General features: G+C 42.6%; 1 protein-coding gene across 1 annotated transcript in view; it reads left to right on the forward strand.

Annotated features, from left to right (window-relative positions):
- The window catches only part of aldh1l1 (aldehyde dehydrogenase 1 family, member L1), a 209,789-nt gene that overhangs the window by 80,419 nt on the left and 115,368 nt on the right, over nucleotides 1–14,002 (forward strand). Inside the window, exons 5-9 of the mRNA XM_037679154.1 lie at nucleotides 2,646–2,747; nucleotides 3,862–3,951; nucleotides 11,092–11,229; nucleotides 12,274–12,399; nucleotides 12,475–12,566. Of these exons, the coding sequence (XP_037535082.1) occupies nucleotides 2,646–2,747; nucleotides 3,862–3,951; nucleotides 11,092–11,229; nucleotides 12,274–12,399; nucleotides 12,475–12,566 (548 nt within the window). The remainder of the gene's footprint in view (nucleotides 1–2,645; nucleotides 2,748–3,861; nucleotides 3,952–11,091; nucleotides 11,230–12,273; nucleotides 12,400–12,474; nucleotides 12,567–14,002) is intronic.

A 14,002-nucleotide genomic window follows, 5' to 3' on the forward strand; every position in this document is an offset into this window, starting at 1 on the left:
TCAACTGACACCTGCGTTTGTCTCACCTCGTCATAACATTTCTCCATGTGTACTAACCGTTTTTTAAACATTCCTGCTGTCTCTTGACTTCTAGTGACCCTCTTGACATCACTAGAACCACACCCCTGATGGTTGTTTCAACCAATCAGGAAGTACCACGTAACAGGAAGTGTATACCCCTTTAAAAGGAACACTTCGTGGAACTATTCAGTTCAGTTCTGAAGTTCAGTCCTGGAGTTCAGTCTTGGAACTCAGTCGGTGTCTTAAGTCTTAGTCTCTTCTAAGTCTTGCTGGAACTTTTGGTCAGAGATGAGACTCACTTAAGCAGCGGATGGATAGGACCATGTGCCAAGGGGTCCCTCCATTTAGCGGAGTCACAGCTCGCATCGCTGTGCACTCAACCCGAGTAGTAAATGCTCCACTTCTAAGGAAGCTTATTTGGTGGAACCGAGTACTTTGTCACGATTTCTGATGACCCCAGCTACTTTAACCGGAGACACTGTAAAGGGAGCGTACTAATAGACTTCTGTTCCGGAATGGAGGTATCCCCCATCTAAGGTAACAAAGTCGCTGCACGTCCTGAAGTGTACCAGAAAGTTGAGCGGGATGTCGGAGGAAGGGTGCAATGTCCTGGTTCCACACATAGCTTTCATCCCTCTTTAAATTTTTAAACTTCTATTTCTCCTCTTTAACTTTTCTATTCACCAGTAATCAAGCTCGATGCCTTCAGAGGTGAATTGGCCTCGATCAGTAATGTTCTGTTGTCTTGTTAGTAAAGCTTGCCAAGTTTATTAATCAGAAACAGATCAGCAAATCAATGTGTACATGTTTTGATGTTAAATTTTGATTCTGTTAAATAAATGACCGCATTTATTCTGATGGGTCAAAGATAAAATGGTGTCTCATGTCACTGATGAAACAATCCACTCACATTTATCTCGGTCACATGGCAGAAATTTAACTCGAAAAAGAAAATAATCCGTTGTAATTAAACAATTAATATTCTTTGTGCTTGAACTAGCTTTAAGAATAATTAATTAGTAGTGTGTCCCCAGAAAAGCTGTCCTGACATACAACAAAACTGTAATATTTCTATAATGGTAAATGGACTGTACTTATATAGCACCTTTCTATCTTATCGAGGCACTTTACAACACAATCTGTGTCCTCATTTTCCATTCATATAGCACTCTACTAGATCTGTACAAAGACTAACCAGTGCTTTAGTTCATTCATACACCGATGCGCCAACTGGTGAGTTGTTCACTGAACCCCAATGAGGGGTTCAGTGTCTTGCTCAGGGAAACTTCAGCTGCTGGTGGAATCAAACCCCCAGCTCTCGTATTGAAGGGCGACTGCTCTAACCACTCACCCATAGCCGCCCCATAATGTTTAGAAGGATCTCTGATTATTAGGAAGGATAGATTTTGTTCAGTCATTTCAGTGGCTCATTATAAAGACAGAGCGCAATAAATCAATGTCTGAAGAATATTTTTGTTTGATGTAGTGAAGTTATTCATTCAACACATGTATTTTATTAGTTAACATGTATTAATTTGGAGCGCTAAAGTCTTGTGAAACTGCTACAGATCAGTAAAAATGATTCAGTGACCACAGATTTAATCCAAACTATATTAAAAACATCTTTAACGTGGTTCAAAACTTTAGACTGAGGAAACTGAACACTTATTTAATGTACATTAATAGTTTCTCAGCATTAATCACTTGCAAAATGAGCACATTAAAAATATTTAATGATTGAGGCAGAGATTTTGTTGATGCGTTTCCATGGTAACATTGAAGTGCTACATATACTGTGTCTCTCTGTGGTTGTGAATATTTTTTCTTTTTGGACTTTAATATTGTGTATGGATGAATGTCAAATGTTTGTATATTTGTATAAAAGAAGAGAAAGCGTTTGTTGTAGGTCACATGACTGGGAGCTGATTCAAAAGGTAAATGGACTGTACTTATATAGCACCTTTCTTTCTTATACACAAAGATCTAAGCTCTTTACAACACAATCTGTGCCCTCATTTACATCCAACACACATCCACACAGTACTCTACTACATCTCAAAGATAATCTGCATCTGTAGAGACTAATCAGAGCTTTAGATCACATTCATGGGACTGTATCCCAAGGACCCCCTCAACCCCCACCCCACAATAAACGAGGTGTAATTTCTGCCCTTGGATCTATTTTGTGCCTCTAGCCTTGAGAACTCAGTGCCAACAACTGCCATCAGTCGGTTCTCAACATGCTCTGAAGGTTGTATCTGGGGCGGCTGTGGCTGAGTGGTTAGAGCAGTCGTCGTCCAATGCAAGAGTTGGGGGTTCGAATCCACCAGCAGTCACATGCCGAAGTGTCCCTGGGCAAGACACTGAACCCCTCATAGCCTCTGATGTGTGTCCCATCGGTGTATGAATGTGATCTAAAGCTCTGATTAGTCTCTTTAGAATGATTTGTTCAATTATCTTTGTAGGGATATAGTAGTGTGTTCTATGAATGGGTAAATGAGGGCACAGATTGTTGTATAAAGCGCTTTGAGTATCTTGAAATAAGATAGAAAGGCACGATATAAGTACAGTCCATTTATCTCATGTCGGCCTCAGGTGATTTAAAAACTCTGGTGTGGTTTCAGGTGGAAGCTGTGAGACTCATCACTGAAGGGAAGGCACAGAGGACCACACAGCCTGAGACAGGGGCCACATACGAATGTATCCAGAAAAAAGAAAATGCTAAGGTAAAAGAATAGAACTAAGTTGAAATATAAAGCACTGAACGGAAAACAAACTAAACTTCATTGACTTCAAAATTGTTTTGTTCCCTGGCTGACATCGGGGACTGGATGGCTTTAAATTTTTTAAGTTTCAATGAAAAGAAGTTTGAAGTCATGTTGTTCCCTCCCAACGACACAATCACAAACCACTGCATCGACCTTTCCGCTCTAACCCTGTCAGAAAAACAAATAGTCACTAATCTGTGCGTGATAATGGACCCTTCCTTGAAACTTAACAATCATGTAAACATGATTGTTAAATCATGCTTCTTCCAACTGAGGCGGCTGTCTAAACTGAAGCCCATATTGTCCAAAAAGAACCTGGAAACAGTAATACATGCATTCATTACATCTAGGCTTGATTACTGCAATTTGCTCCTGTTTGGTATCAGTCAGACCTCCATTGCATGACTACAACTGGTCCAGAATGCAGCAGCCCAATTTTTAACCAGTACAGGCAAAAGAGAGCACATTACACCAGTTTTGGCCTCACTGCACTGGTTACTGGTTCACTTTCGAATCCAGTTCAAAATACTCATGTATGTCTACAAATCACTGAACAGTGTGCCCCCCCCCCCCCCCCATCTCTCTGATTTACTACAACCGTATGTCCCACCATGCTCCCTGAGGTCAGCGGACCAGTTGCTCCTCACAGTTCCAGGAACTCGTCTTAAGCGCAGAGGTGACAGGGCCTTCTCTGTAGCAGGACCAAGACTCTGGAACGAGTTCCTTCTTCTTGTCAAACCCCCCCCCCCCCCCCTCTCGGTTTTCAAGTCCCGTTTAAAAACTCATTACTATTCAATAGCTTTCAACACAAGATGATCTGTGTTTTGATCCTGTATGCTCTACACTGGTTTGTCGTCATTATCTGCATCGTTTTTTGTCTATATTCTGATTTACCTCATTTTGTATTTTGCTTTGTGTGTTACCTGTTGTTTTGTCTGTACAGCACTTTGGTTGGCCTTGTTGCTGTTTTAAGTGCTTTATAAATAAAGTGGTATGGTATGGTATTTTTATTATAAAAAAGGAAGGGTCAAGTTGGTGCTGTGATAATGACAGCAATGTTTTCTATTGGTAGATTGACTGGAACCAGTCAGCTGAGGCTCTCCACAACTGGATCAGAGGGAATGACAAAGTCCCGGGGGCATGGGCAGAGATTGATGGACAGGTAAAGCCTCAGAGATTCAACGTTTATTCATATCCTCCAGATTAATGAAGATTTTTTTACACAGTAATTATCTTACACGATCAAAAAACAAAAAGAAACAGGTTCAAGTGAGCTTGTTTTAATTTCTGTTGGTAGGTCTCATGGGCAAAATCAACCACACCTCTTTAGTGTTTTTAATTAATAATTTTTTTAGTGTTAATTAACACAATTATTTCATAGCTTACAAAAGCTTACAAAATCATTTTTTAAGCTTTAGAATTGTTTGGACTGCTCCCAAAACCAGTAACAATACTTTCCTCTGGTGTTCCAGGGAAAAATTACCATTTTGAAATTAATTATAAATGTGTTTTTTTTTTTATCCCAAATTTACTTATAAAATGTTGTATTTCTTTTGGTGTTGTTTTATTTAATTTAAACTTTAACACTATTCTTGTGATTTTTATTTTAGTGATGCTTCACTGTAAATATGGCGAACACGGGGCTGCAACATACACTGTGCATCTTTCATGACTGAATGTTGCTGTGGTGTTCGGTATCTCACCTTGTCCTTCAAAACTGTTTTAGTTTTGATGTAAAGAGCAACAAAAAAGTTTGCTTCATGCATATGTAGAGTATTTAGTACAAAAAGCTGTTCCACTTGCATGTGTCAAGAATCAGCCACTCTGTGAGCATGCTTCAGTTCAGTACCTTTTGATGCATTGTGGTCTAGATGGAGCCATCCAGTCTGTTGAATGTTGAACTACACTTAGTTTAAACATTGCTCATATGTTTCAGTTGTACTCTGCAATTATTTAGACACCCAGCAACATTTCACATTGAGAATATGTTATGATATGTTGTTTATTTGTTATAAACAGGTTAACAAAAGGTCAAGAGTACAATGAAATGTTCAGGATGAGATGAACTGATATGACTCGCTAAAACAAAGAAAAACAAACAAGAAATACTAAAGCATGCAATAAGGGTACAAAATAAAGTATCAAAAAGTGAAAAAGAAAAACATTACTGTATAATATTTACAAGGTCCAAAAGAAAAATAGTAAACAACAACATGGTAGAATATAACAGTGCAAGTAGGATGAATTTGTATGAAAAAGTATTTCAAGGTAGTAGTATAAGCTAAAATGCACATGATATATCGCACATAACTAGCCTAAACTACACAGGTTGTGACACGTTATTGCACAGGTAGTAACATTGAGATGAATTATGATGGTAAGGTAGTGACATACATGATACAGCCACATAGTGCAGCAGCAATAAACATATTAGTTGTCACAGATGTGGTTTAGTGCAATGTTATTGTCAATAGTTCAGTATTATTTATCGAGTTCAGTAATCTGACAGCTTGTGGATAATAACTGGCTTTGAGTCTTTTTGTGCGCAATGACAAACTTCTGTATCGTCTCCCTGAGGGTAGTAGAGGAGTCCTTGTGCTCGGTGGGTGTGGTCCTTAATGATGCTGCATGCTTTACGCAGACATTGGCTTTGGTAGATGTCCTGGATGGTGTGGAGACTGCTACGTTATTTCCTCTGCTGTTTGCACCACCCTCTATAGTTGTTTCCAGCTCTGACTGGTGCAGTTCTCATACCATCCTGTGAAGCAGCCTGTCAGCAGGCTCTCAATGGTGCACCTATAAAAGTCGGTGAGGATGCCTATGTTCGTACCAAACTTCTTTAGTCTTCTTAGGAAGTAAAGTCTTGTTGGGTTTCCTTGACAACAGTGTCTGTATGTAAAGTCCAGGACAAATCCTTGGTAATATGAACATCGAGGAACTTTAAGCTGCTGACTTGCTCCACCTCAGCGTTGTTTATGTTGATGGGGGAGTGCTGGCCGCCATGCTGTTTCCTGAAGTCCGCTATCATCTCCTTCATTTTGCTGACATTCACAGAGAGGTTATTTTCCTGACATCAGCTGGTCAGTGATTTCACCTCATTTATGTAGGCACTCTCATCATTGTTGGTGATGAAGCCCAGGATGGTGGTGTCATCAGCATATTGTGGATGATGTTAGAGCTGTTTGGCAGTACAGTCAGTCAATGGAAACCAGCTTGGAGGGGATTCTCGTGTTGAATGCTGGGCTGTAGTCAATGAAGAGCATTCTCACATACTGTAGGTGTTTACCTTCTCCAGATGGCTGAGGGAGGTGTGAACAGCTAAAGCAATAGCATCATCTGTAGACTGTTTTCTCTGTATGTGATCTGCAAGGGTTCCACGGTGTCAGGGAGGGAGGCACAGATGTGAGTTTTGATAATTTGCTCAAAGCACTTCATGATGACAGATGTAAGTGTTATGGGCTGAAAATCATATCTGTCACAGCATAAAATACCAGCAAAAGTAAATTATGAATATGTTTGTATATAAAAATCAATAGAAAGCAGATGTAAAGACTAAAACACAAGAAATGAAAATCGACCAGAAATATATCGGAATACCAGTAATAGATGTGAATCTATTTCAAGCATGGGGCCTAATTTTACGCATGCTCATTACTAACGGTAAGGAGGCCAGTTACTGTTAAGTCCTGGCTTGACTGAAACCATGGCACTGTTGGCGGATGCATAGGCATTGCACCAATTATATGTGAGGGGGATGAGTCCCCCTCACGTTTGAAAAATATTGATTTGAACCCCTCACATTTACCTTTGAAATGTTAGTTCACTCAATGCTGTTTCTATTTCTTCGTGAATTAATCCACTCCACTTGATTAATAGATGCTTAGGATAGAATAGGGCTTAGGATGCATGAGAGAAGCGGACGGAGTGTGCTCTACTGCGGCTGAATCTGCGGAGCATGAATATTCAATATCCAACCAAAAACCAACTTCACCGCAGTCTCTATTCACACAAGAAGAGCTGTTGGTCAGGCTACTTCTTGTTGTGACGTGCTGTCTAAAATAATTATTGAATCAGACCAAAAAGGAAGAAGCGGGTAAAGATGATGGATTTACTTATGTAGGTAAATATATGTTTAACAACCTGTTAAAATACACCAGAATGCAGGAAATGGCATCTAATTTATTAAAAATTTTCTGGGGGAGGCCCTTCGGACCCAACACCAGTGTGACCCTGAACACTACAAATGCTTCTGACACCAATATGCAGATGGACCGGACTACAGCAGCTCAATTGATTCAGTAAAAATAAAAATTAAAGCAAACACTGGCATTGTGCAGGAGTAGAGTTTTACAAATAAATAAATAAATAATGTAAAAATAAGATTAAAACCTCTATGTCCATCCACTGAGCAAAATGATGCTTGTTTTTTGGCTGCTGGTTCTAAAGGGTTGAGTGGGCTGAAGGGTCTTTTCAAAACAATGATCCAAAAACTTTTTTTTTAATTGTCATAAATGGTAAATAGTCTGCACTTATATAGATCTTTTCTAGCTTATCAAGACACTCAAAGTTCTTTACAACACAATCTATGCCCACATCTATCCATTCATACATCACTCTACTAGATCTCTACAAAGACTAATCAGTACTTTATCACATTCATACACTGATGGGACACACATTGGAGGCAATGTGGGGTTCAGTGTCTTGCCCAGGGACACTTCGGCATGTGACTGCTGGTGGAGTTGAACCCCCAACTCTTGCACTGGAGGACGACTGCTCTAACCAAAGTTAACTCTTGAGACATGGAATGTAACCTCTCTGGCAGGGAAGGAGCCTGAGCTTGTGCGCGAGGTTGAGAGGTACCGACTAGATATAGTTGGGCTCACCTCGACGCACAGCATCGGCTCTGGAACTGTTCTCCTTGAGAGGGGTTGGACCTTATTCCACTCAGGAGTTGCCCATGGTGAGAGGCGTCGAGCTGGTGTGGGTCTATTTGTAGCCCCCTGACTTGGTGCCTGTGTGTTGGAGTTTTCCCCAGTAGTAGTAGTAGTAGTAGTAGTAGGGGGGCGGCTGTGGCTGAGGGGTTAGAGCAGTCGTCCTCCAATGAGAGAGTTGGGGGTTCGAATCCACAAGCAGTCACATGTCAAAGTGTCCCTGGGCAAGACACTGAACCCCTCATAGCCTCTGATGTGTGTCCCATCAGTGTATGAATGTGATCTAAAGCACTGATTAGTCTCTTTAAAATGATTTGTTCAATTAGCTTTGTAGTGATCTAGTAGAGTGCTGTATGAATGGGTAAATGAGGACACATATTGTAGTGTAAAGCGCTTTGAGTATCTTGAAATAAGATAGAAAAGCGCTATATAAGTACAGTCCATTTACCATTTAGATGAGAGGGTGGCTTCCCTTCGCCTTTGGGTGGGGGGATGGGCTCTAACTGTTGTTTGTGCCTATGCGCCAAACTGCAGTTCAGAGTATCCGGCCTTCTTAGAGTCCTTGGAAGGGGTGCTGAAAGGTGCGTCAGCTGGGGACTCCTTTATTTTGCTGGGGGACTTTAATGCCCACGTGGGTAATGACAGTGTGACCTGGAGGGGCGTGATTGGGAGGAACGGCCTCTCTGATCTGAACCCGAGCAGTGTTCTGTTGTTGGACTTCTGTGCTAGTCATAGTTTGTCCATCACGAACACCATGTTCGAACATAAAGGTGTCCATAAGTGCACTTGGCACCAGGACACCCTAGGTTGTAGATCAATGATTGACTTCATAGTCGTGTCATCTGATTTGCGGCCATTTGTTTTAGACACTTGGGTAAAGAGAGGAGCTGAGCTGTCAACTGATCACCACCTGGTAGTGAGTTGGATCAGATGGCGGGGGAAGATGCTGGACAGATCTGGTAGACCCAAATGTGTAGTGAGGGTTTGCTAGGAATGCCTGGCAGAATAACCTGTCAGAGAGATCTTCAACTCACACCTCTGGGAGAGCTTTAAACACATCCCAGCTGAGGTGGGGGACATTGCATTTGAGTCGGCCATGTTCCACACCTTACTTGTTGAGGTAGCTGCCTTGAGCTGTGGCCGCAAGGTTGTCGGTGCTTCTCGTGGTGGTCATCCACGAACTCGGTTGTGGACACCCCGGGTTAGGGAGGCTGTCAAGCTGAAGAAGGAGCCCTATCGGGCCTTGTTGGCCAGTGGGACTCTGGAGGCAGCTGAGGAGTACTGGAGGGCCAAGCGGTGTACAACCTTGGCTGTTGCTGAGGCAAAAGCTTGGATGTGGGAGGAGTTTGGTAAGACCTTGGATAGAGACTCTCGGTCGGCTCCAAGGAGATTCTGGCAAACCATCAGGTGGGTGAGGAGGGGAAAGCAGAACTTTACTAACACTGTGTTCAGTGAAGGTGGGGTGCTGTTTACCTCAACCAGTGATGTCGTCGGGAGGTGGAAAGAATACTTCTCGGACCATCTCAATCCCACCAACACGTCTTCCATGGAGGAAGCTGAGTCGGGGGACTTTGGGGTTGATCCGTCCATAACCGTGGCTGAGGTCGCCCAGGTAGTTAAAAAGCTCAGAGGCAGCAGGGCTCCGGGAGTGGATGAGATTCACCCTGATTTTCTTAAGGCTCTGGATATTGTGGGGCTGTATTGGCTGACATGCCTTTGCAACGTCATGTGGACATTGGGGGCTGTGCCACTGGACTGGCAGACTGGGGGTATGGTTCCCCTCTTCAAAAAGGGGGAGCGGAGGGTGTGCTCCAATTATAGGGGCATCACTCTCCTTAGCCTCCCTGGTAAGGTTTATTCAGGGGTACTGGAGAAGCGAGTCTGATTGTTTGTCAAACCTCAGATCCAGGAGGTACAATGTGGGTTCTGTCCTGGCTGTAGAACACTGGATCAACTCTTTACCCTCACTAGGGTCCTTGAGGGGTCATGGGAGTTTGCCCATCCAGTCTACATGTGTTTTGTGGACTTGGAGAAGGCATTCGACCATGTTCCTCGGGGTACACTGTGGGGGGTGCTCCGCGAGTATGGGATTGGAGGCCCATTGTTACGGGCTGTTCAGTCCCTATACAAGTGGTGCGAGAGTTTGTTTCACATTGCCGGCAGTAAGTCGGACCCCTTCAGGGAGTTGGACTCTGCCAGGGCTGCCCGTTGTCACCGATTCTGTTCATAACTTTTATGGACAGAATTTCTCGGTGCAGCCAGTTGGCGGAGGGTTTCCAGTTCGGTGGCCTCAGGATTCCATTTCCGCTCTTTGCAGATGATGTGGTCCTGTTGGCGTCATCGTGCCGTGATCTTCAGCTCTCACTGGAGTGGTTCGCAGTCGATTGTGAAGCGGCTGGGATGAGAATCAGCACCTCCAAATCTGAGGCCATGGTCCTCAACCTGAAAAGGGTGGATTTCTTTCTTCAGGTCGAGGGTGAGGTTCTGCCTCAAGTGGAAGAGTTCAAGTATCTTGGGGTTTTGTTCACGAGTGAGGGAAGAATGGAGCGTGAGATTGACGGAGAGATTGGTGCAGCATCTGCAGTATTGCGGACTCTGTACCTGTTCGTTGTGGTGAAGAGAGAGATGAGCTGTAAGGCAAAGCTCTCTGTTTACTGGTCGGTGTACGTTCCTACCCTCAGCTATGGTCATAAGCTCTGGGTAGTGACTGAAAGAATGAGATTGCGGATACAGGCGGTTTAAATATGTTTTCTCCGCAGGGTAGCTGTACTCTCCCCGAGAGATAGGGTGAGAAGTTCAGTTATTTGGGAGAGACTCGGAGTAGCAGTTCTACTCGTCCACGTTGAGAGGAGCCAGTTGAAGTGGTTCGGGCATCTGGTAAGGATGCCCCCATGGTGCCTCCCTAGAGAGGTGCTTCAGGTATGTCCAACTGGGAGGAGACCCCGGGGAAGACCCAGGACATGCTGGAGATAGTATGTCTCTCAGTTGGCCTGGGAATGCCTTGGAATCCTCCCAGAAGAGCTGGAAGAGGTGGCTATGGAAAGTGATGTCTGGGCCTCCCTGCTCAAGCTTCTGCCCCCGTGACCCGACTTTGGAATAAGCAGAAGATAATGGATAGATGGATGGGTGGATTAATTTAATTTAGACATGTTTTATTACAGACAGAGATTGCTCTAAAAGACTGACTACTTTATTGTGTATAAATATGTTCATATAAAATTGTATTTTTAATCAGTTAAGTATTTGATTTTCCCTACTTGTTGTCATCAAGTTAAAGGACCCTCTGAAGGTTAAAGCAGGCCAAAATAATTAATCACAGAACTGTTGGGTCCTCATTTTTTGTTGCACTTTCTAATGGCTCTCTGCAGAAAATAACTTTCACTGGCTCCACCCTGATGGACAGAGGCACAGGGGCCAAAGGTCAGCCACTGGAGATTCCCGGAGCCAGCCAGCCTGGCCTTGTCACCAAGAATGGTCTGGTGCTGTTTGGAAACGATGGTGAAGCGGTGAGTCAGCCAATTGAGCATATGCCTCAATGCCCTTTTTACAGTGCAACTTTTTTACCATAGTTCTTCGGTTGAAATATATTTGAATAGGATACCTAATTAAAACTAGTAGTACACAGAGAAAATCTTTGGACATGATAAGTTTTGTGACAAAGAACCTATATCGCTTTACAGTAGTCCCTCGTTTAACGCGGGAGCTAGGTTCCGGAACCCCCGGCAACAAGTGAACAACCACAAAGTAGAAACGTTATATTTATTTTTGTGCTTTTATATATTTTAAGGCTTTATAAACCCTTCCCACACTCTTGCAAATATGTACAGTACTGTATATGTAATATAACGCTGGGTAGCGAGAGACTACTGTATTTTGAAGTGTGTACTTGTGTAGATTGTCAGTAATTCAGGACTTGGCAAAACAAAATCAGAAACAAAATAAATAAATCACAGCACTTCTGTTTAGTACTTGAAAACATTTTAGTGCACTGTAGTGTGCTACTGTAACCCATCACTGTTTTACGTGTCATAAAAACGTTGAAACGTCAGTGGCACAGCAGTAAGATGTGTCTTAGGATACATCCAGATGAAGATGATGGGCAACCTGAAATACTTCTATGTGAACTTAAATTGCACTAAAAATACTTTGATATTAAAAAAATTGATATTTAAAAAGGGCAGCACGGTGGCGCAACTGGTAGAGCTGCTGCCTCTCAGCAAGCAGGTTACCGGTTCAAATCCTGGTCAAGGGACCTTTCTGGGTGGAGTTTGCATGTTCTCTCTGTACATGTGTGGGTTTTCTCCAGGTACTCCAGTTTCCTCCCACAGGCCAAAAACATGCATGTTAGACTGATTTGTTCTAAATTGTCTCTAGGTGTGAGTGAGAGAGTGAATGGTTGTTTGTCTCTGCAGAGACACGCAGTACTGTCAAATCAAAATTTTAAACTGGCCACAACATGGCAGTCCCCATCAAAGTTTCTTCCGGAACTTTCTAGTTAGAAATTATGGTCCGCTGGTTCGTTGGTGAAACTATAGTTCTTGTCTCTACAGCTAATGGTGAAATGCCTGCAGTATGAAGATGGAAAGATGATTTCTGCAGCACAATACTTCTGCTCCAGGAGCAGTGTTTCTGTGGAGCTCTGTGAGGAGGAGAAAATATTCGCTGAGCAGATGAGGGTATGACCTGACACTGTGATAGGACATTTAAGCTGTAGGAACTTTACTTGTTTTAATTTTCCATGTTTCTTTCAGGTTGTGTGGCAGAGCATCCTGTCGAATCTAAACCAGATTGAAGACTCCACAGATTTCTTCAAGTCTGGTGCTGCTTCAATGGATGTGGTCAGGTAATAAATGAAATGTTCAAATACAAAAATACATTTTAGAAGTAATGCATCACATTTTGTTAAATTTACAAAAAACTGGGGTCAAACCACTTGGGAAAAATCCCAGGGTCGTTCCAAAGGGCTAAATTCTGACAGCCCCTTTCTGTTACTGTTTCGTCATGGTTCAGAATGATTGACAGATGTCTTGCCACGCCCACTCGATTTGCGGCTCATTGAGGCTAATTTTGTTAAGCCCAGGGTCAGCCCACAGCCCAGGATTCATCCAATGAGGATGGACATACAATGACGTGCCTCAGCGCGAGTGGATGTGGGCGTGGTTTAGCGTAAACTTAGTAGACGCGATGGCGAGCAATATTAGCATGAACGTGGTGATTATTTAATCAATAACCCCGTTTCCTTAATGTCTATTGAGGAAAAACTGGAGGTGAAGAGGTTGGGGCTGGACTGAGGATATTTAAATCCAGCAAAGAGAAAACTGTGCTGTGTAACGTGCTGAACTTGGCCGGATATTAATTCAGCTCGGTCCAAATAATATCAACCTGTCAGTTCGCTTTTATTTTTCTTATAGTTTACTCTGCGTTGTGTTTAATGATGACGAGCGTTGAACTGAATGCTGTTTAATCTGCATAAAAACAAAACGTGCACTGTCAGAATCTGGGCTCATCGCAGCGACTACAGCACCTCGTGCCCATCTTCACATTGAATGGAACTGCTGTTACAACACACCTGTAACAAACTCCTGTATAAACGGGAGCTTATACACGCACAAGAGAGTTCTTTAAATTATTTTTCAAAGGTTAGAAATATGATCAATTTGTAAACAACAGTAAAACAAAACTCGCTCGGACACGTCAGAACAGAAGTGCAGGAGGGTGGAGCAAGCTATATTTAATAAACAAGAATCAGCTGTTCCAATCGTAACTTCAAAATAAAATGCCACTCACAGACTCCTTCATGAAAATTAACACCAAACAAAAATGAATTGTCTCACTTATTAGACTTTACGTAGGAAAATAAAGAGACTCTGAAATAAATCAATTTCACCTATTTCATAAAAGGAAGAGAGAGCTCTTCTGCTGCGTCTCTCCACCTGCTTCACCTGCCACCCCCCCCTGCTGTCAAACTCATGTCGCTTTTTATAAGTTCGGGAAAAGCTGTGACCCAGTTTTCTCCGTGGATACTTTGAGGATAAAATACCTATCTACAAGACATGTTTGCATCTATAATAATACAAACATTTTATTTATATTTCATTTATTTAGGTTTTATTCTCAAACCCTTTTTTTCACAGAACATTATACTTTAGTGATTTCACATGGAAACTCCATAAGCTGCCACTGCTGGTTCTAGTGCGCAGCTTCAGAGTTCAAAAATTGACGTCACGCGCCTCACCAGCTGGTGGTGGTAAGACCCTGAAGCAGGTTTCAGTGCAGGGT

Source organism: Nematolebias whitei, chromosome 7 (genome assembly GCF_014905685.2).
Source record: "Nematolebias whitei isolate Nwh7 chromosome 7, NemWhi1, whole genome shotgun sequence".
Taxonomy (NCBI): Eukaryota; Metazoa; Chordata; class Actinopteri; order Cyprinodontiformes; family Rivulidae; genus Nematolebias; species Nematolebias whitei.